Source organism: Leopardus geoffroyi, chromosome B2 (assembly GCF_018350155.1).
Source record: "Leopardus geoffroyi isolate Oge1 chromosome B2, O.geoffroyi_Oge1_pat1.0, whole genome shotgun sequence".
NCBI classification, from domain to species: Eukaryota; Metazoa; Chordata; class Mammalia; order Carnivora; family Felidae; genus Leopardus; species Leopardus geoffroyi.
Window position 1 is genome coordinate 49,428,527 of NC_059332.1, and position 24,275 is coordinate 49,452,801.

The 24,275-nt window shown below is 38.0% G+C and overlaps 1 protein-coding gene and 1 long non-coding RNA gene across 3 annotated transcripts in view; one reads left to right on the forward strand and one right to left on the reverse strand.

Moving 5' to 3' along the window:
• LOC123608496 overlaps positions 1–24,275 on the forward strand; it is a 482,727-nt gene that overhangs the window by 440,450 nt on the left and 18,002 nt on the right. The window contains exon 3 of the long non-coding RNA XR_006717257.1: positions 2,255–2,342. This is a non-coding gene — a long non-coding RNA (uncharacterized LOC123608496). The remainder of the gene's footprint in view (positions 1–2,254; positions 2,343–24,275) is intronic.
• The window catches only part of PKHD1 (PKHD1 ciliary IPT domain containing fibrocystin/polyductin), a 494,443-nt gene that overhangs the window by 33,065 nt on the left and 437,103 nt on the right, over positions 1–24,275 (reverse strand). For both annotated transcript variants that reach the window (XM_045498517.1, XM_045498518.1), the window contains exons 62-65: positions 19,105–19,240; positions 18,033–18,120; positions 9,566–9,673; positions 2,226–2,384 (exon numbers count right to left, since the gene is read on the reverse strand). In XM_045498517.1, the coding sequence (XP_045354473.1) occupies positions 2,226–2,384; positions 9,566–9,673; positions 18,033–18,120; positions 19,105–19,240 (491 nt within the window). The remainder of the gene's footprint in view (positions 1–2,225; positions 2,385–9,565; positions 9,674–18,032; positions 18,121–19,104; positions 19,241–24,275) is intronic.

Sequence of the window (24,275 nt, forward strand, 5' to 3'; positions counted from 1 at the left end):
TTTAATTTCTAATTTGGAAATATTAGTAGATGAACACACATTGACAAATCTCTTTGGAGTTTTCAATAATTACTGAAAGTGTAACAAGGTCCTGAGATCAAAATATTGTAATCTGTTGACACAGACTGTGCAGCTGAACCAGAGAATAGTGTCCCATGATGAAGATGGGGAATGATACTTTTTATGCTAAAGTAATGGATGTTATAAGGCAGATATAAAGAAAATAAAAAGCAGAAAATGCAAATTACTCATATGGAACTGATTACGTGCATTTCACCCCCCACACCCATTGCTAATTACTATACATTTTTTTCATAAAGTTCCTCATGATCTCTTTACATTTTTGTAAAGAAAGGTAGGAGTCTACATCCAGTCAGGAAAATGTGGGAATTTAATATAGCAAAAAGTGTCCACAGATAGTTGAAAAAGCAAAAAAGAGGATACTGAGGTAATGACATGTTAGTAATGGTAGGAAAATCTTCCTCGATAGCTGAGGAACAAAAGGGAAGAGATGGGGTGAGCAGAGCAGAGCTTAGTGGGAGGTCCCAGCATAGCTGGTGGGCTTAGCTCTCTCTCACTCTCTCCCTCTCTCTCTACACACACACACACACACACACACACACACACACACACACATACTCCGTTAGATTTTAAAGCAAAGACCACAACTTGCATTCAACAAATCATAGTGGACAGGATGAAATCCCATTCTTCTTGAGAAAAACAAGGTGTCCTTGAGTTTCCTTGCAGTTTGCCCAGCCCCACCACGACAGGGAGAGATATCAGGCTGATGCTTGGTTCAAAATAAATAGGGCATCTCCTGGAACCTCCCTCCCCGGCATCTCTCAGGAAATCCAAGCATTGTGAACCTTCTAGTAGTGGCACCAGACTTTGTTCTCTTTCCTTGCTTTATTTTGACTTTCTCTGTTTGCTTCACCTCTTTTGTACTCACTCTTGCCTATCACTTTGGTTTCCTAGCATCTCCTAATATCACAAATGTTTCGTCCACTCATCTGATGGGGTGGAGAAAGGGATCCAGTACCTGGTCTGCACCTGTATCTCTCATCCTCTAACAGCAGAGTAGAAATAAAGAAGCCTCGGGGCGCCTGGGTGGCTCAGTCGGTTAAGCGGCCGACTTCGGCTCAGGTCATGATCTCACAGTCTGTGAGCTCGAGCCCCGCGTCGGGCTCTGTGCTGACGGCTCAGAGCCTGGTGCCTGTTTCAGATTCTGTGTCTCCCTCTCTCTCTAACCCTCCCCCGTTCATGCTCTGTCTCTCTCTGTCTCAAAAAAAAAAAAAAATAAACGTTAAAAATAAAAAGAAGAAAGAAAGAAGCCTCTTTCACAGAACTTGTTTCCTTCAGTGATTCTCCATGTATCCAGCCTACACAAAAAAGATCTGCTTCTGGAAAAATGTCCAAGAACATGATTTCCACACTACTAGAGAGGAAAAAAAAAAACCCACCAAGCATTCTCTTCCCTCTTTTGAATGAGAAGAGAGCATTCCCAGCTGAGTCTTGAACTTACTTTTTTTTTTTTTTTTAATTTTTTTTTTCAATGTTTATTTATTTTTGGGACAGAGAGAGACAGAGCATGAACGGGGTAGGGGCAGAGAGAGAGGGAGACACAGAATCGGAAACAGGCTCCAGGCTCTGAGCCATCAGCCCAGAGCCTGACGCGGGGCTCGAACTCCCGGACCGCGAGATCGTGACCTGGCTGAAGTCGGACGCTTAACCGACTGCGCCACCCAGGCGCCCCTTGAACTTACTTTTTGGAAGATTACCTGGGCAGGGGAACATAGTGTTTGAGAGAGAGTGGGGTATGGAGCCACACTGGCTGGCTGTTTCCTGATTGTGTGACCTTGGGCAAGTTAGTTAGCTGTTTTGTACCTCATGGTCCATCTCCATAACACGGATATAGTATTTAGTACCTACTTCATAAGGATGTTGTAAAGATTAAATAAATTCATGTGTATAAAGTACTTAGAACCTGGCCCATGGTGAATATTCAATAAGCATGAGCTTCCATTATTATTGCTATTATTATTTAAGATTAGGCAATCTTTGACTCTACTGTATGAACTGAATAATTTGGTTCCATGTGGTATACTGTGTTGCAGTTTCATAAAAATTTCTCTTTGGGGAAAGTAAAAGAAATGTTAATAGAGTATACATGGTGATATTTCCACCTCCCCTGATATTTCCATACTGAAAAACAATCTACATACTTCTGCTTTTGCTTTTCTTAAACCAACAGCACACCAGACAGCATAGAGCCAGCCATGAGGCCACTGAGCACAGGGAAACAGCCAAGATGATGGTTGACTTCTCTGACATGGTTGCAGGTGAGACAACGAATGACTTTGATCGAGCTGTAAAATTGGCCCCTGTTAAAAAAAAAATCCCAATGATAACATATTAATAAGATGTAAGATGCTGATAGGATAAAAATATTGTGGAAGAGATATGTTTATAATACCTGCCACTTAGTAGGTCCAATAAATATTTATTGAATTAAATAATTAAATGAACCAATAATAAATCCAAGATCCACACATCTGAAGAACTACAAGAATCCAATTGCAACAATAACATACAATTGTTCTTTCCAATTCTCTCCATTGCTGAGGGGACATTCTTCCAATTCTCCCCTTTTATTCTCAGACTTACCTTTTCCCCCAATGCAAAATTTCAATTTCACTCTTATGTTCCACTAATTAGAACAGAAATGCTCTCAGCTCTAGAATGTGTGAAATCACTTGCTCTGACATATGTATCCTATTTAAAAAATGGCATGTAACACATCCAAACAGAGCAATGGGGATTCCTACCATGGAGCCAAGAGAATTTCTAATGTCCATGAGAATTTTGTTATCTGGAAAAGTGGGAGGAGGGCAGTGGCAAATAGATAGAGCCACTTTAGTTATGAAGCTGGGGGGAAATGGGCAACTTCCTTTAGAGACAGCATTTTTCTAAGAATTCATCTCAAATCCTTTAATAGACTGAAAAATTTGGTTCTCACTCCATTATTATTTTTGAAATAATTTTGAAATAAAGCTTTAAAAATTCTAAAAAATTAAAAGCTGGGGTGCCTGAGTGGCTCAGTCAGTTAAGCGTCTGACTCTTGGTTTCAGCTCAGGTCATGATCGCATGGTTCATGGGTTTGAGCCCCACATTGAGCTCTACATTGACAGTGCATGGCCTGCTTGGGATTCTCTCTCTGTCTCTCCCCTACAAGTGCATGTGTGTGCTTTCTCTCAAAATAAATAAATAAATTAAAAAATAAATAAAAGCTTGCTTATACACATAAAAATTTGTACATAAATGTTTATAGTATCTCTATTCATAATCACCCAAACCAGGAAACAACCCCAGTGTTTTCAACACAGAAATGAATAAACCAACTATGGTTTATCCAGATATTGAAATACTACTTAGCCATAAAAGGGGAAAAATAATAAGGAACAAAAATAGGAAAGGAGGGAGTGAGAGAGGAAGTAATAAAGTCAGTCAGGCAGGCAAAGGAAAGAAAGAAAAAGAAAAAGAAAAGAAAAAAGGAGGGAGGGAAAGAAATAAAAGAAACAGAAAGAAAAAGAAAGAAGAAAGAAAGAAAGAAAGAAAGAAAGAAAGAAAGAAAGAAAGAAAAGGAAGAAAAAAGGGAATAAAGAAAGAAGGGAAGAAAGAAAGAGAAGGGAAGAAAGAGAAAGGAAGAAGGAAGGAAGAGGGAGAGAGTGAGAGGGAGAAAGAGATGGAGGGAAGTAGAGGAAGGAAGGGAAGGGGAAGGGAGGGAGGAAGAAAGAAAAAGGAGAGGATGTAGGGAGGGAGGAGGAGGGAGAGAAAGAAAGAAAGAGAAAAAGAGGGAAGAGAAAAAAAGGAAAGGAAAGGAAAGAAAAGGGAGGAAGGAAGGAAGATAGAGTGGGAGGGAGAAAGAGAGGGAGGGAGAGAGGAAGGAAGGAAGGAAGGAAGGAAGGAAGGAAGGAAGGAAGGAAGGAAGGAAAGAAGAAGGAAGGAAGGAAGGAAGGAAGGGAGGAAGGAAGGAAGGAAGGAAGAAGGAAGGAAGGAAGGAACAAAGGAAGGAAACAAAGAGAAAGACTATTAATAAAAAAGTAACAACAGGTATGAGCATCAAAGGCATTATACTGAGTGAGAGAAGTGTATCTTCAGAGGGTACATACTTTCATTCCATTTATAGGACATTGTAGAAAAGACCAAATGATAGAGATAACTAACAGATAAGTAGTTGTTAGAGATTAGTGGTAGTGGAAAGGAGAATGTGAGGACTGAGGAATAAAATAAGGGAGGTTATTTGGAAATGTTTTTATTTATTTATTTATTTATTTATTTATTTATTTATTTATTTATTTATTTATTTATTTATTTATGAGAGAGGGAGAGAGAGAGAGAGAGAATGAGTGAGCTTGCACCAGTTGGGAGAGGCAGAGAGAGAGGGAGAGAGAGAATCCCAAGCAGGCTCAGTGCTGTCAGCACAGAGTTTGATGCAGGACTCAATCTCACCAACATGAGATCACAACCTGAGTCTAGATCAAGAGTTGATCACTTAACTGAGCCATCCAGGTGCCCCATTTTTTGGAAATGTTCTATATCCTGATTGTGGTGGTGATTACATGAATCTATTAATGCATTTGAATTGATAAAAACATATAGAAATACTGTATGTTATTTAAATAGAATAATTTTTAATTTTGCCTATAATTTTGAGGGTGATAGATATGTTCATTATCTTAATTGTGGGGATGTTTTTGTGGGAATATTATAGTCATCAAAATTTATGACACTGTATGTTTCAAATATGTATGGTTTCTCATATGCCAATTACACCTCAATATAAAAATGAAAAGTTAAAAAAAAAGCTTGCCTATGGACATGAGTTAGTGCTAACCAACAATTTTTAAGTAGCACATTTAAAACAAACCAACCAATACCAAACTTCTGCTTTTATCTAAATAGCACAGGAAAAAAACAGAGTTTTTATTTTCCTACTCTAGGAAACATTGTGTTTTTCTTTGTTGTGCTTTCCTTGGGCTGAATCTGATAATTTGATTGAAAGTCACAGTCAGGTTTTCAGTCTCTTGACTCCTGGCTGACTCAGTCCCAAAGCTACCATAACCAAATTAGCTAGAAATGGTTCTCCTGTGTGTACATCTTATACTTGAGACATACTTGGCTTGTTTGTTATTAATTAGTTGCTTTTTATGAGCATCTGAATAAGATAAATCTAGGCCAGAGACGGGGGAATAGATTTTACTGGGGATTTGCACAAGTAAAACAAAATTCCTCATTCTTTTATCCATTTTCCAATGATTGCTCAGTAATTGTTTACTTTGCTAAGTGTATAAGTGTTCTTATTCTGAAGATATTTACAAGCTAGTAAATAAAATGAGATGTATGTACAAACACTTGTTATACAAGTCAGAATGTGACACATGCCAACAGAATAAGGCCAATCAATTACTCTGGAGGGGGATATTTTCCATCAATGTGGTCATGGAAAGCATCTCAACGGAGAGAGTATCTAAGTGGGTCTTTGAAGGCTGAACAAATAAACGCATAAAGGAGAAAAAAGAAAATTGTTTAGGAAATTAGTGTTGAAAAACACTGGGAATTAATGCTGGGAAGCATTTGAGATAAATTTTGGTAGGCAGTAAATGTCAGCTGTAAGGCCCTTGACTATATTCTGAAGGCAGTGAGGTGTCACAGAAGGAAAAACTCTGAGCTGAGAGTGGCATGAACCAAGTGGGATATAGAAGATCAGGACATGGTAGTGTTTAGAAAACAAAGAATGGAAGAGGGGCTGAAGTCAGTGATGCTAGCTTATAAGCCCAGAGAAATACCTGGGTCTAAGGGTAGAGCCCACCAGTAGCTGAACATTGCAAAAGTGTAATCTTAGATGTAATCTCAATGTCTTCACTTACTCATAAACAAATAGTTGTGCCTATGATGTGCCAAGTTTTTCTACTCTCTGAACATATAGTACTGAACTAAGCAGAATTCCTGTCCTTTCTGGAATGTCATTTCTCATAGGGGACAGAGCACATGGGCAGTGATGCAAGCAAATGCACTGATACCCTGATGCCAGGTGGCAGTAAGTGCTGTAAAGGAGACCAAAGAGAGGCTGGCAGACAGAGAAAGACCGGAGATGGACAGGGTTGGGAATGGTGGTGGCATAGACTGAGTGATGCAGAAAAAGCCTCTCGGAGGAAGTGACCTTTGGAAGAAACCTGAGTGGAATGATGCATGAGCCCTGTGCATTTCAGGAGAAAGAGTATTCCAGGCACGGAAATAGCAACTACAAGCCGAGATTCTCTGGATTTGGTGGCAAGGGGCATCCTTAGGTCCCTAGGTCCCAGTAGTCCCCGAGGACCCCCTAAGAACTCCCTGGCTCCAAGGAATGCTCAGAGAAAGCACAGCTAGACCACGGTAGTATTAATGAATGGGGAAAGGCAGGGTGGGAAGTCAGTGGGATAAACACGTAAACCCTTCACTCTTGGCAGTGTCTCAGGACGTTCAGATATGAACAAATGAGCTGGACGAGTCAACATATTAGACAGACTTGTGAGGATCCTATAACACATTTGGTCAGACCTAGTTAGTTTCTCAGTTCCTCCATTTCTATAGTTCTACAATAGGAGTAATGATTTACTCTTCTAAAATACTTGTTTTCTATCTTCCATCTGTTCTCTTCTAATGTAAACTTTGTAAAGCTCATTCTGACAGACCCTCACCCCAGTCTTGGTTTTGAGAATTATGAAGAATAATTTAAGGAGAAATACTAAAGAAAAACTTATCAAGATAATTCCTCAGCCTCTTTTACAAGTTACAGTGAAACCTAAAATAAAGTAGCCGTCTAGTAAATGGGAACACTACAGACGGCTCGAAATCACAAGTGTTACTGAGATCCACCATGTTTTACATTTGGCTTTCTAACTTACTCCTTAAAATAATCTTGATGCGGGGCGCCTGGGTGGCGCAGTCGGTTAAGCGTCCGACTTCAGCCAGGTCACGATCTCGTGGTCCGTGAGTTCGAGCCCCGCGTCAGGCTCTGGACTGATGGCTCAGAGCCTGGAGCCTGTTTCCGATTCTGTGTCTCCCTCTCTCTCTGCCCCTCCCCTGTTCATGCTCTGTCTCTCTCTGTCCCAAAAATAAATAAACGCTGAAAAAAAAATTAAAAAAAAAATAATCTTGATGAAATATTTAGTTAGTCTCGGAAATTTAAGGACAGAGGAAATGTAAGGACAAAGGACCTTTAAATAATCGGACAAATCTGGGATAAATTATCCAGCTCTGCACATGTTACTCTTTAAAAGACATACTTGGGGATTCCATGGTCAAGAGCACTGAACATGTATTGCCACAAAACTGTACTTCTATAAGGACACTTTCATAGGTACTTAAAGGATATCTTCCCTGCAAAACTAATATTAAGAATAATATACTTGACCTTAGAAGGTATTCCCTTTGTGCAGAAAAACTATCTAAGACTTAGAATTCAGGTAAAAAAGTGATTACAGATCTTATCAATGTCATACCAGAGCATTTTCAAACAGGTTTATCAAATTCTATAGAACATAGGGTTTTTTTAAAAAAAATATTTAATATTAATTAGGCCCAGTCTTGTTAACTTGTAGAAGATTGGTAAGCTGTAAATGATTTTTGTCCCAGTAAAGGTGCAAATGATATCTGTAGACACGTAACCACAGAGGTTACAGCTTTATTGTTCTGTATCCAGTGTGGTATACTTATCTCAGCTGGCTGGCTATGTGATCGATATCCCTCAAATGCTCTTTTTTTAATGTGTTTTATTATGGTATTCTCAAATGCTCTTGAAACCAGGTTGCCATCTTCCTGGTACTCTCACTAGTGAGTTAAGGAACTTCTTGACAAACGCTGATTCACAAAAGCCACATTTTCACTTTTTGAAAAATATACTGTGACAGTTTTAATTGAAGTTTCATGAGGGAGAATATGTGGCCTTAATTAAGCATTCATGGTTGGTCTTCAGGATATCTCACATCAAAATATGGGATTTCCTGACCATCTCCACTAACTAACTGGTTTAAATCCAGCAATGTTGTTCAAATGTATTATCACACTGTGCATTAACTGCTTTCCACAGTTGCATAGCTTTATTTTTTAATTAATTTTTTTTTATTTTTGAGAGAGAGAGAGAGAGAGAGAAAACAAGTGAGCATGAGCAAGGGAGGGGCAGAGAGAGAGGGAGACACAGAATCTGAAGCAGGCTCCAGGCTCTAAGCTGTCAGCACAGAGTCCGACTGATGTGGGGCTTGAACCCAAGAACTGTGAGATTATGACTGAGCCACCCAGCCTTCCCCCAGATGCATGGCTTTAGTATCAGACTAATTTTCCTGACCCAAATTAATAATTGATTATAAATATGTATTTGTTTAGTTCAAATATGGTGTTAGCATTTTTAGAATTCTTTTTGATGCTCTCTTAGGTAAGAAATTTTTTTCTGGTAAACATGCAATAATAAATAGAAGAGTTAAATCTTCTTTTCAGTGGATTATTCTGTCTCTGTTAGAGCTCCATATTTTAAAAAGAGGATGTCAAAATCTACACTCTCAAAAAAAAAAAAGAAAGAAAGAAAGAAAGAAATCCATTCTCACTACTCCTTCTCTGTAGGAGGAAACTTGGCTCTACCCTTCATGGAAATGCGAAGGAGTGTTTTGCATAGACTCATTTGAAGTTTAATTAATATGTTACCTACTTCAAACTTACTAAGTAGTATTATCCTCTAATAAAGCAAAAATTGTCAAGAACACTTCAGAAGGGAGAAGATTTCTTTTTAAGGTTTTGTCAAGCAGAAGCATATAAGCACTTTACACACACCTGATACCTGTACTTCTAAAGTACCAGTATTTTGGAGGGCCTGGGTGGCTCAGTCCATTAAGCATCTTACTCTTGATTTTGGCTCAGGTTATAATCTCAAAGCGTTCGTGAGTTTGAACCCCGCATTAGGCTCTGTGACGACAGTGCAAAGCCTGCTTGAGACTCTCTCTCTCCTTCTCTCTCTGGCCCTCCCCTGCTCACTCTCTCTCTCTCTCTCTCTCTCAAAAAATAAATAAACTTAAAAAAGGTTTTACAAAAGTACCAGGATTTTAAATAGGTATGGTTGTCATTAATGGAATTGGGGGGATGCAGTGGATGAGGAGGGCAGAACTAAAAGATAAGATTTCATAATACTTAATATCCCATGACTCTCTTATCAATTAAAATTATCTAATTAATACCCAGCTACATGCCATCACATGTCATAGAAATAATAATAAAAAAAGCCCACCCATTCAAAGTGAATTTTCACAACTAGAAGAAAATGTATATTTGGATTCTTCTTCAACAGAATTCTCCTGAGGCTTAATTTCTACATGTGTTCTTGCTTCTCACACCTTAATGATATAACCAAGTGATTTTTTTTTTCTCTAAACTGTGATGACTTCTTATTCATGATAGGAGCTATTCCATTATAAAGGAGAAGGGGGTATTTTTTAAAAAAGAAACAGATAGTAAAAACACACTGTGCTGATATTACCTGGAGGGGAAGTGACAGTAAAAATAAAGTGCCAATTTGACCCAGAGATCAAAACTGCCAAGTTGGAGAAGCTCACATAACCATCTTGACTTTCTGCCTGAGTACACCCTACAAACACAGGAACAAAAAGTAAATGTTAGTTACTTATCAAGAGCAATTTCTTCAAGTCTTCTCTATAAAGAGGCAATTGGACAATAATGGAGAAAAAAAGATTTAATTAAAGAGATAAATCCATCAGGCTTTTCTTAGATAAGTCTCCGAACAAAATAATCCATGGGGCACCTGGGTGGCTCAGTCGGTTGAATGTCTGACTTAGGCTCAGGTCATTTCACAGTCTATGAGTTTGAGCCCCACGTCGGGCTCTGTGCTGACAGCTCAGAGCCTGGAGCCTGCTTCTGATTCTGGGTCTCCTTCTCTCTCTGCCCGTCCCCTATTCATACTCTCTGTCTCTCTCTCTCTCAAAAATAAACATTAAAAAAAAAGAACCTAATAATTCAAGATAGAGTAATAACAGTAATTTAAAGTTTACTATGCCAGACTGTGCTTTATATACATCATTTTATTTATTTTTTTTTAATTTTTTTTTTCAACGTTTATTTATTTTTGGGACAGAGAGAGACAGAGCATGAACGGGGGAGGGGCAGAGAGAGAGGGAGACACAGAATCGGAAGCAGGCTCCAGGCTCTGAGCCATCAGCCCAGAGCCTGACGCGGGGCTCGAACTCACGGACCGCGAGATCGTGACCTGGCTGAAGTCGGACGCTTAACCGACTGCGCCACCCAGGCGCCCCTATATACATCATTTTAAATAAACTGCTAACAGCCGTATAAAAAATGTTATTATTATCTAGGAAATAGATAATCTTATAAAAGGTGACATTACTTGGAACTGAGGTTATAGTCCCAAATCTGCCTGATTTTAGGGTTTGCATTCTTAACCACTACTATACATTAACTATTATACCAATGAATGTCTGTCAAGAAAGAAAGTCTATTATCATCCAGGTGGTCAGTTTGTAGGCTCTGCCTCTCTTCTATTCAAGGGATCTGTAGTTTATGTGATGGCAGAGTTAGGTCAATAGAGTAGGACCACAGAAATGCATCAAATCATGACTAATAAAGGCTATCCTGATTTAACAACTTGGATCGTCTGGGCTATGGTTTCCATGAATAAAATGCAAAAAAAGAAAGTTTACATCTTCTGACAATAGGCCATCCATTTATAAAGTGAAAGAAGGCAACTTAACTCAGGATCACATTCACAGTGCCATTAATTAGTCTTCTGACTCCACCACCCTCAAATTACTTTGCTAATTAACAGCTGCTACAGTTCACTCTGGAAATGTCACTATGATTGATATGACGGACAATGAGTTAGCAGAGTGGTCTTAAAGTTTATAAATTGGTTTGAGATCTTTAAGGCTGAAAGGTATCATAAAGATATAATATGCTTAGTGTTACATTTTTCAATTCAATTGCTTAATTCTTTTTGTGGAAACATTGTCTTTCCTCATCAATTTTGCAGAGCTAACTAAAACTTCTTTTTTCAAAAACATCTTTTCCTTCATCTCTTCAGCATCCCAAAATAAATAAAATGCCCAGAAAAAATGGAAATAAATAAGCCAAGCCTCAAATAAATGATAGGCGCCCAAGATAAATGCAGTTTATACTCTTTAAAACCTATATGCATCAAAATTATGGTCAATAAACTCTTGCAAACAATGAACTGCAGAGTACAGATGTTCAACATGAAATCGTTTGCTGCAGTTTTTCCTTTGACAAACGTCCTTATTGTTCCCATCTTTGGAGGAATACAAAGCAGCATTTAATCGAAATGTGTCCGTCGAGCACAGTGAGTCTGCCTCGTAGAACAGCCGCCAAACTGCCTAATGGTAAGTGTTTTAGCTCCAAATGGGTTTGCTTTTGTGTTAAATACCAGCTTGCCTCAGAGATCTCTACAAAGATTCCCATATATATCTATGATATTCTCAGATTTGAAGCATATGTGCCCAAAAGCTGAGGCAGTTGCTGCCAAGTACAGTACATTACTCCAGGGTTCATCATATCACTGGAATGGTAATTGTGAAATATACAAATGCCATCGACAGGCTCCCTGATCAAGCTGGTATAAGCAATGTACTGGCTGAGGGAACTTGGGATGAGATGGGGTGCTAGGCTTGAAGCAAGATTGAAATTCACTACATGACTTACCAGGGAGTGTTACCTGAATATGTTTCTGCAGGGCATATGGTTTCCAAAATCCCTTTCAGCCCCAATTCTCCCCCATGTCTATCCTTCTCACCCTGATAACACTAACAAACTGTTACATCATTAATGTTGAGACTTTATTTTTTGTAAAAATATTAAGAACATATTTTTTCTACAACTAGGATCTATAATTAAATATGAAAGGTTTATAGGACCCATAAATAATTATCTCAAGTATATAAATTCCCTTTTTTTGTTAATAGATTACAACCTTCTTTTTATAGAGGAGGACCCACTGAGACAAAAGAACATAAAGTTAAATTATAGAATAAAAGATTTAGACTGGACATATAGGTCTGGTTCTGTTGTTATTATTTTGTGTTTCTCCAGGAAATACTTAGAATAAGTCAGGTAATCCATCCCAAATGATTTTGGTTCCACTCTTTCTGAAGTTAAAGAGAAGTATTTCATGATGGCTTCAAGAAATACTTTCACTCATATGAAAAAGGGTGTTTTGGTGATGTGGGCATTCTAAAACCATGAAACTTCACAAGATTTTTTCCGTACATCATGACATACACAAAAACGTGTGCATAGAAACAACTTCAGCTCATTCCTCATACTTCTTCAGTGGATCTTCCAAGGAGGACAATGATGACAATACTAATCCAGGTGACTCAGCTACCTTGAGCATGACATTGTTAACTGAATAAAATAGCAATTTCATTCATTTTGCAAGGTCATAATACAATTCTAAGTTATTCATTGAGGATATCTTTGGGATAACTGAAAGAAAACTAATAAAGGATTAGGGGAGGGTGTCAGGAGTGGGGCAAAATAAAGCATGGGGTATGAGTAAGGTATGGTATAGAATAAGGTATGGAGGATGGGTAAAAGGGAGTATGAGTAAGGTGGTGGGTATAGGTAATATATGAAGAATGGTGAGTTATGGAGTATGAGTAAAGTACAGAATATGAGTAAACTACAAAGGATGAGTAAAGGTATGAAATATGAGTAAGGTAAGGAATATAGGTAACTGAGCTGTACATATAAAAATGGTTATGATAAGTTTATGTTATATATATTTTACCACAATATTAAAAAGGAATATGGGCAAGATACAAACTATGACTAAGGATATATAGTATGGGTAAGGCATGGAATATAAATAAGGTACTGGATATGGGTAAGTTATAGAGTATAGATATGGTACTGCTATGGACTGAAAATTTTTGTGCCTCCAAAATTCAAATGTAGAAACTTAATCTCCAGTGTGTTGGTATTAAGAGGTGGGGCCTTTGGGGAGTGATTATTATTAGAGCCTTCATAAAAAAAAATCCAGAAAGTTCTTTTGCCCCTATTGCTATGTGAGGACACAGTGAGAAGATGGCCATCTATGAATCAGGAAGCAGGCCTTCACCAGACACCAAATTTGCCAGCACCTTGATCTTGGACTTCCCAGCTTCAGAACTATGAGAAATAAATTTCTTTGTTTATAAGCCACCTTGTCCATGGTGTTCTGTTATAGCAGCCTGAAAGGACAAAGACAGGTATGGAGTGTGTGTAAGGTTTGGAGTGTGGATAAGATATGGAATATGGGCAATATATGGAGTAGAGAATAGGGGTAGATGAGCTTCAGTATCCAGGTGAGGGTAATTGATGTACACATTAGAACATGAAAAAAGCTAAAAATTGATTTTTTTGACACTGTTGTCTTAAGATCAGAAGGTAAGTGAATTACTGTTATATCTTATGAATTTCACACCAAAATGCCAGCAACAGCTAAAAGGCATTGAAGAATGGACCGAATGACATCACCAAAACAGGCAGTTTAAAACTACCTAATGGGGCGCCTGGGTGGCGCAGTCGGTTAAGCGTCCGACTTCAGCCAGGTCACGATCTCGCGGTCCGTGAGTTCGAGCCCCGCGTCGGGCTCTGGGCTGATGGCTCAGAGCCTGGAGCCTGCTTCTGATTCTGTGTCTCCCTCTCTCTCTCTGACCCTCCCCCGCTCATGCTCTGTCTCTCTCTGTCCCAAAAATAAATAAAAACATTAAAAAAAAAAAATTAAAAAAATTTAAAACTACCTAATGGGGCGCCTGGGTGGTTCAGTCAGCTAAGCGTCCAACTTCAGCTCAGGTCATGATCTCAACATGTCAGCTGTGCTGACAGCTCAGAGCCTGAAGCCTGCTTCAGATTCTGTGTCTCCCACTCTCTCTGCTCCTCCCACACTCACACCCTGTCTCTCTCTCTCTCAAAAATAAACATAAAATAATAAATAAAAATTAAAAAGAAATAAAACTACCTCATAATGCAATTTTGAATGTTTAATTTTCACATTGGCCAACCTTGGATACTTTGCTTAATTATCTTACTTTCTTAATGATGTGGCTTGACTTTGCAAATTTGTGCAGGGAACATTTTGAGATGTCCTTTTTCCTGTGATTTTAAACCTAAGGAGTTTCAGAGTTAACTGTGTTAGTAAAGAAATAACCAAGAAGAGCAAAAATATGAGTCAACAATATGGGTGTTACTTTCACCAAAAGTGAGTAAAATATGCATTGCTGTAAGTGGAAGAATAGAAAATATAGAGTCTATGAGATGAGTCTCACAAAATAAGCAGCATTGCCTGGGCCTTTAAACTGCATTGTTCATGGGGCGCCTGGGTGGCTCAGTCGGTTAATCGTCTGACTTCAGCTCAGGTCATGATCTCACGGTCCGTGAGTTGGAGCCCCGCGTCAGGCTCTGTGCTGCCAGCTCAGAGCCTGGAGCCTGCTTCAGATTCTGTGTCTCCCTCTCTGCCCCTCCCCTTCTCATGCTCTCTCTCTGTTTCAAAGATAAATAAAAACATTAAAATATTTTTTTCTAAATAAAATAAAATTGCATTGTTCAGGGGTGCCTGGGTGGCTTAGTTCGTTAAGCATCTGACTTTGGCTCAAGTCATGATCTTATGGTTTGTGGGTTCGAGCCCTGCATTGGCTCTGGGCTGATAGCTTGGAGCTTGGAGCCTGGAGCCTGCTAGACAGATTATGTGTGTGTCTCTCTCTGCTCCTCCCCTGCTTGTGCATGCTCTATCTCTCAAAAATAAATAAACATTTAAAAAATAATAAAAAATAGGTTTTTTTAAATAAAATAAAATTAGACTGTACAAAGAAAAAGTGGATAGGGTGCTCAGGAGAGTAACAAGACTATGGAAATTTGAGAAAATTACACAGCACAGGCTGAAAAGATTTAGTTTCTTAATAAGTAGATAAAGTAGGGAATTCTTAGGCCAGAATAGTTGAAAGCCAACTTGAAAAGATATAGCAGGCAAATTTATAGCTCTAATAAGAGAAGAACGGAATGAGACAAGTCTGAAACAGTAAGAGTTTTGTAGCTATGGAATATCTACTCATGAACTGTCAATTACCTCCTTAAGAAAATTTTCAGAAGGGACTAGTTCTATTTTCTGGAATTACTGTGTAACTTTGCAGGAAAACAAAATGTATAAGCTAAAAAAAAACAGTGATGTAAAAAATATTGGGATTAATTCATGAAAAATTATGTTGAATGATAGGTCATTAAGTTGGAAACTTTATTATTTTATAGGTTTCCTTTTTAAAAAAAATTTTTTTTATTATTTTTGAGACAGAGAGAGACAGAGCATGAGCAGGGGAGGGGCAGAGAGAGAGGGAGACACAGAATCTGAAGCAGGCTCCAGGCTCTGAGCTGTCAACACAGAGCCCGACACGGGGCTCGAACTCAACAGATTGTGAGATCATGACCTGAGCTGAAGTCAGACACTTCACCAACTGAGCCACCCAGGAGCCCCATACGTTTCCTTTTTTAAGGACAAGTAAGAATGAAAGGGGAAGCAGGTGTTCCATACCAGATGATAGTAACAGTTTAGGCCAAAAAAATAAATGTAATTAGCAGGAGAGGCAAGATTTAGTATTTCTATGATGGACTTTTCCCCATACATTTTAGTATTTTATTAATTTTTTTTTTTTTTTTACAGAATCCATGTGAAAGAGCTTAGGCTCATTAGCCAGGTTAGAGCAAGAAATAATCATAAAGTCATGGCTTATTCTTGGAAGACAGCAATTTTATAGATAAGCTGATATTTTGAACTGGTGAATAAGTCATTTACAAGTTTGTAAAAAGCATTAAAGGCAACCCAAAAGCAATAGAAATGTCCTAACCAATTCATGAAGTATATAAGGAATCTGATAAGCTGATTTTTTAAAAGAGTTATCAACCCTCTAATTTTGCTTCTAGTTGTTGCCTGTGCTTTTAATGTCATATCTATGAAATCATTGCCAAGACCAATGTCAAGAAGTATTCTCTATGTATTTTCTTCTAGGAGTTGTCAGGTCTTATGTTTAGGGCTTTGCTCCATTTTTGAGTTGCTTTTTCTGTATGGTATAAAATAAAGCTCCAAATTCACTCTTTTCCATGTGGATATCAGTTCCCCAGCACTATTTATTGAAAAGTATGTCCTTTCCTCATTAAGTATTCTTGCCACCCTTGTTGAATATCAGTTGGCCATATGTTTTTGGTGTGAATTTATTTCTAGGGTCTTCATTCTGTTCCATTGATCTATACGTCTATCTTTAGGCCAGTACTCAACTGTTCTAATTACCATAGTTTTGTGATATACTCTGAAACCACAAAGTGTAACACTTTCAGTTTTATTCTTCTTTTTCAAGGCTGCTTTGGCTATTCAGGATCTTTTGTGGTTCCATATAAATTTTAGAATTGCTTTTGATATTTCTGTAAGAAATGCTACTGGTATTTTGGTAGAGATTGCACTGGATCTGTAGATCACTTTGGGTAGTATGGACATGTTAAGTAAAGTTAGACAAGTAGGATTACTTGTCAAACTAAAAAGCTTCTGCACAGCAATCAACAGAGTAAAAAGGCAACCTAAAGAATGGGAGGAAATATTCATAAGATATATGTCTCATAAGGTGTTAATTTTTAAAATATATAAGAAACTCTTGCATCTCAATAGCACAAAAACTCATAACCTGATTTTTAAAAATAGGCTAAGGACTCAAACACACATTTCTCCAAAGAAGACCTACAAATGGCCAACAGGGACAGTATATGAAAAGATGCTCAACATCCATAATCATCAGGGAAATGCAGACCAAACTACAATGAGATATAATCTCACACCTATTAGGATGGCTATTATTAAAAAAAAAAAGAAAGAAAGAAAGACAGCAAGTGTCGGTGAGGATGTAGAGAAACGATAAGTCTTGTACATTGTTTATGGGAATGCAAAATGGTGCAGCCAATGTGGAAAACAGTATGGAGGTTCCTCACAAAAATAAAAATAGAATCACCACATGATCCAGCAAGTCCTTCTGGGTAATTATCCAGAAGGATTGAAATCAGTATCTCAAAGAGATATCCAAACCTCCATGGTCATCACATTGCTATTCATACTAGCCAAGATAAGAAAACGATCTCAATATTCATCAACAGATGAATGGATTTTAAAAATGCAATATATGCATAAAATAGCAAACCATTCAGCCTTAAAAAAAGAAATCTGGAAATATGTGACAATATGATTATCCTTGAGGACATGATGCTAAATGAAATAAGCTAGTCACAGAAGGACAATTCCATTTATATGAAGGATTCCATTTATATGAAGTATTTAAAATAATCAAACTCAGAGAAACAAAGAATAGAATGGTGTTATTTTTACTTTTATTTTTTTTATTTTATTTTTTATTTTTATATGCACAAGCCCCAGGAAAAGTAAATGAAGCTACCAGTACCTACCAGTACTAGGAGTGAACAGGAAGGCAACAGAGGACAAAGAATAGTAGAGAGAGGAAAATAAACTCTAAGGGCCTGCTCTGGGCCAGGTGTTTGCATTTGCCATTGATTTATGCTTCATAACATTGAGAGTGTTTCTGTTTCTCCACAGAAACCACATCATACCTATGACTTGCTCCCTGGGCCAGTCCATGGTACTGTAGTACCAGAACCATTTGTCCTGAGGGACATACCCTTTTCCTACAGCATTTTGAGGATACGGATATTACGAAAATGTTCCTTCGTCAGAAGAGGAGGTAGTTCCTTAAGTATTTAGTGCCAGCCAATTCTTCCTTTTTACAGATATGGCACTCTAGACTGAGGAAAAGGAGATCTCTTCCAAATTACCCAAGATATTGACCATTACTCACCTTGCTATGAATTCTAGTGGTTGCAAACATTTTCTTGCAGATGCAGTACTAACGTCTCTGAATGTCACAGGTACCTACCTTTCAGCACTGAATCTGATGTCCCTTCCAGGGAAACAGAAATGGCCCAAGGCTCTGAGGGAGGCCCCAAGGACTCTATTCTCTGATTCTGGAAATAGAAAAAAATAAGGTGGGGAGAAGTAGATTGAGAAGAGAACTTGGGGAAGTTATCTAAAACATAAAAAAAAAAATCAGACAGAATCTTTTATGAAACACATATTCAGCAGAGACATGCAAAGGAAGGAAAACGATAAATATTTTCTGTCTGATGTTAAGAACGTATCAAAATTAGCTTATCAAGAAAAGAGAATGGAGATTATCAAAGGAGAAGTTTGGGCAGATCAGTGAAGAGGAGAAAGGAAAGCTAAGTTTACAGAAGAGAGTGGCATTATGTGTTGAAGGTTCACAAGGAAGGTTTGATTGAGAGAAGAGAGCAGGACCACACTGGCCAAGTGTCAGATTACTTCAAAAAGGACAGGTTTCCAAGTGTGGACCTAAATCTCACAGTCTTCCTCCCTGTGCCAACAGGGCACGGGTACATTTTTACAATAAGGAGTAGAAAGCTGATTCAACTATCTCATTTTACTTCTCCCCCACTCCCATGACTTAAATAAATATTAAAAAAACTAGAATCAGAGGGCATGGACACTAAAATTAGAATTAAGCACAGACACCTTTGTTGATGATTTACTTAACCACATATAAAAGAAATCATTTAAAATAGCAAAAAGCTATAATGCAGATGTGGTAGCATAAATTCCTTCATTAGCATATGAAATGACTTCTTTGAGAAGGCTAGATCTCCAAAAGATATGAGAGACCTGCTTCAAGAATTTGGCTGGGGAGGAAAAGTATCAGGATTTGATTTTTACTCTTGATCATATTCTGGGCACTCAGAGAAAGTAGAAGGAAACCAAGTGTGAGATGGAAGGAAGATGGCAAAAGGGCAAAAGTATTATTAGAGGTTCTCAGTGCAGCAAACAACGCATGGGGCACTCTGTCAATGTGTGACATGGTGGTGAAATCTAAAACATGTGCCAGATATGACATGCTCCCAGCCCTAAAGAGAGGTTGTTACCCATGAACCAGTTACCTGCTTATCCAGAAAAACAAGCTGTGGTTGTACCCTAAGTTCCTTTCCCACTTCTCCATCCGAAGGCTGGACCAGAACCGAGAGAGCATGGGGCCGAATGTATATCGAATTCCTAGTTTTAAAACTGCTTGTATTTCTGGCATGCATAGACAAAAATAGAATACATCCATAAGGTTACGGATATCATGGCAATAACTATTTCTATAATGCATTATTGCCAGTGAAAATATTTGCAGTTGCTTTTGCTTCTAGAAACTTTGTAATGCACTCTATAGGAAACATGATCTTACAACCAAAAAATAATTATATATTTATTGTTTATGCTTGCTTTTAGCATGGGCAATGGATGGACTGGGTGTGTGGGAGGTGTGGGGAGAAACACAAATTATGAACTTAGATTTTGTCACCATTCATTAATATCAGTCCCAAGAATGCCTTATCAGACTAAAATATTTCGAAGGCGCAGATATGTTCACTACTCTGCTCAAAAACTAGCTCTCCCCACAAGGCTCTGATTTGTAGTGTTTTCCAATTTTGATGGTATAAATACTTCTACCATGGCTGATTCTATGACACCGAGATGACGTCATTGGAACAAGTTGGCAGAGGTGCCTGACAGCAAGCTCCAGCAATGGCACTGTGTTACTTGGAATAGTTCATTTAATCCTAACAACAACCCTTTCGTATTTACATTCTCCACGGTGTGCTTGCACTAAATAGGCTCAATAACTGTGGAATTAATTGATTAATGTATTTTAATTGAATGAAGCCCTCAGGGAGAATAATAACTGAAAATTAATATATGACAAGCACATATGGTGTACCAGGTGCTATTCTAAGCTCTCCACATATAAACGCGTTGCATCTTCAAAATAACACTGTGATGTAGGTATTTCTACTTAAACATGAAGAGACTGAGGCCCACAAAGGCTTAAATGCCTTGCCAGAGGTCTCACAAATGGTTAAGTGTATGATCAGGGTCTAGAGCAGTTAACCAATGAGCTGTATCATTTTTTACCTTTCAAGTACATTAATAACTGATGTGACTTAGCAATAAAATGCAATATATATATATATATATATTACATATATTACATATATTACATATACATATATTACATAAGCATTTTGTTATATATATATATATATATATATATATATATAACAAAATGCTTATGTAACTCATGATACCTCAAAACAGCTTTTTACCAAAGCTTTGGTGTTTCTGATGACCAAGATAGCTTCATTAAAAGAACATTATACATTATATATCTATTATCTTATTGTCTATTGTATATTATGTATCACAGTCATGCAATAGATTTTTAGCAATTGAATGGAGATATATAAACATCATATAGCACATATATCACCCTAGTATAGAGCATCCATTGTTGACTTGTTCTCAAAATAGCCTAGGTCGGGTACAATAAGGCTTTGATTAAAAAAAAGAAAAGAAAAAAAAAAAAAGAGTAGCCTACCCCGCCCCGAATGCTTGTAAGTCAACTACTTTATTCCCTAACCCTTTTTTCCCTCTTATCTAAAGAGAAAAAAATAAAATATTTATTTAACATGGAAGGTGTATGTCAGGGAAAGATGACAATTAGTCCCAAAAAGAGGAAAGAGTGAAAGAGCAAATAGAGTGGATCACGAACCATGAAGTTTCTGTAGGAAGCACTTTCTCTTTCCCCCAAGATTCCTGGGAAATGGGGACAGAGTGGGAACATGTGGTTCTAAGAGTCCCCTTTGGTCATCTACCAGTTAAGGCCCTGACCTCTGTGCTAGAATCACTCACTGGGAATTCAACATACACCAGCCTAATCACATTTATTACTTTGCTTAGCCTGAGTGGGTAAGGATCCTTTTTTTTTTTTTAAGGGGAACAATTTAAATTGGATTTTTAAAATCCATGCTATTAATTCTAACCTTCCATGGGGCCCAGGTTATTGGAAAATTCTAACATTGTTACAAGATCCTATCTCTCCCCTAACCCATTTCTTAAATGCTTTCTCATGTGGGATAGGGTGCAGGCTAGCAATGCGGTTAAAGAAGCTGAAAGACCCCACCAAAGATCCTGACACATGTACAGTGATGTCTGGAAACGAAGAGATGGGAGCCACCAGTCTCAGCACCCGCTGAAAGGCCTATCCCTGACACACTTTAAAGTTTATTGTGAGCAAACATCTCTTATTAAATGTAAACAGCATCTTACTGGAGGTCAGAGACTTGCTGCTACAGCATATCCCAAGGTAATACCACTTTAAGCTCCACATAAACTCTTAAGCAGTTTCTATCCTAAAACCTGACCGTAGGTGGTACAGTTTTTTACGATATGTTATAATAGTGCAATAAATCTGTTAGCTTAAAATCGAATCTCCGTGGCCTTTTAGAGAAATCATCATTAAATGCAGGGTCCTGTTAATGATGCCATCGAAGTGAAATTGTTTAATCTGCTAAGGGGGTGAAAGGTCACCAAATGAATTTTTTATAATACATCAACTTGACACGCAATAGGGAAAACTGTAATAGATAAAAGCAAAGGAAAAGGGCACTGTCTTCTTCTGATAGGTCAATAGCAGCCAAGAGAGTCACTCATCCACTTTCCTTTCACGATGGGGCTCCTTTTGCATTTAATATGGACACCCAATTAATACCTCAGCACCACAGACAACCTCATTTTAGGTGACTTATAGCAATTTCTCCCCCTTCCCTGAAATGAAAGTGATCACAATACATCATAGCATTGTGCGAATTAACGTTAATTGATTCAAGTTACCAAGCAATGATGGGCCACTTATATAATCTAGGCGTTATTGGGTGCTAGAAGGGATGGAGGGAAGATTAGATTCCAGTGTCCGTTGCTGTGACGACGGGAGTCACCTGACGCCTTGTTAGACAGTTGTAAGGTTCTATTGCTGGCCCCAGTGGGGTCGTCAGTAAACTGGAGTGATGTCCAAACATCATTATACGCTGCTCCGATATTAAAGCAAAGGGATTAGCAACTTATTGCAAGCAACCTGGATTTGTCATGGTGCTGTCGTTATCCAATTTCCAACTGCTAATGTGACTGTAGCCTGCAGGCAGAAGGACCTACAGCCAAACTTTAAAAAATGGGGGAGGAGAGTTCCCTCCAACCCTCCCAGTTGTAACTGCTATTTAACAGCTTCCAATACCAAGTCAGGTATGTGAAAGAATTTTTTTTTCCCTTCAGTGCTTGAGTACCCGCTAAAAAATAAGTAAAGATCAAGAGAATACAGACGTTTCCCAGTTCTGAGATCACCACTATTCACTCTAACTCTTGCTTTTCAATCTGCCAGACCCGAAATGCTTCCTCTGTAGAGGAGGGGATTGTTTCTATTTGCATGGCAAACCTAGCAAGCAAACAAACAAATCCTACTGAAAGCTGGCTCTGGGCAAGACCTGTGGGGATGGGCTGAGGGTAGGGGCCTTAGAGATAGTACCTCATTCTTTCTTCAGACTTCACCTCCTCAAAGTTACTAAGTCAGGTTGCTATAATAGTGCCCCATGTTTTGATCAAATGTTTCAGATGTCATGCATTTTCATTCATTCCTGTTTTAAATGGGCTAGACAGGGAAGAATCTCTATGTATCCTGAGGGGGTTTGAATTCCAAAGTTTTCAAGATTCTACATTGGGGCAGAAGAAAGTAAGCTCTCTAATCGACTCAGTTTAACAAACATTTTAACCCTTCTATTATGTACAAACATTGTTCTAGGCACCGTGAGATGTGCAAAGATAAATAAAACACCATGGCCTCTGCCCCTGAGAAACATAGTCACCCCCTCCTCCACCATATAGTTTGTAAGGCAAGAATGACTTTCCTGGCTATCTCTCAGAGGACACACATATCATTTTCCTTATATTTCATAGTCCTTATGCTCCCTATTAAGATTAGCCAGATGCCTTTAGCTGCTGTCAAGTACTAGGGAGAGAAGAGGGAAGAAATGTCTTATGATCTGACAGTTTCCTTCTGGCACTGTAACATGGTGGTTCCAAACCTTATATAGTGTAAACACCCAATACATGTTACTGTACTAACACTGTGACAAATCAGTACCCACTATGTACTTCCTCTGCTCTTAGGTCATTACTTGCCTCTGAAAAGCTACTACCTATCTTGGCCTGGCTAATTTCAAGTTCTGGTACATCCCTCAATTGGTGTGCTTACTGCTATGCTCTTATACTTGTTGTTCTTTGAAATTACTCATTTCAAATTGAGATTTGAACAACCCTAGGTACAGGTGGCAATGTGCCAGGAGTAAATAAAGACACAGAATAAACATGGCACATCTTCCAACATGGTCAATTGAATGGTTAAAACCTAAGTATCTTAGATGAAAAATTTTAAATACTATTTTATAATAAATTTATCATGACTATCTTATCTGGGATAATGAAAACTCTGAATGCACTTATCAAGATCACACACAAACTATTCAAAATGTCCTGTTTGCCTTAGGGTACTGTAGCCTTAGTCTGATCAGGAAAGCAAGATCCAAGATCTATATAATGGATGAGATTTAATATGGGATATTGGTTACACAGGAGTATTAGGATAGCAGAAAAGTCAAACAGGTTACATTTCACTATTTGAAGCAAATATTTGATGATCACTTACTATTCATAGGCACTCTTGGGAACATACTAGTAAGTTCAAGTGTTGACCATCTAATAACTGTTATACAGATAAAAATATACTAAAGTTAATATAACTGAAGTTAATTTTATGGAAAACTAGAGTAATGGTGAAGCAGGTTCATATTGAATCAATTTCTTTGTAATTATATATAGAATGAGATTTCAGATAACATATTCTTATTAAATAGTTCTGCAAATGTTTGTTTTGCCTACCCATGGATTTTAAATCTCTACATTTTCACTTGAGCCATATAATTTTTTGGACATAATAGCTGTTCAATGAATGTCTGGAAAATAAAACACATTGAAATGCAGGCTTTTATGAGTCCTTATTATATTTACCTCCAACTTTGCCATCTGTACACAGAAATCTTAGTTACTTGATTTTAAGGTAGCATGGTTTAGTTTTGGGATTCAAACTACATGTGGATGTGATGGGTTAATTGTAATCCAGCAGCACTGGATTACAATTAACATCCTATTTATAAGAAAAATTGTAGAAAAATATAACCTG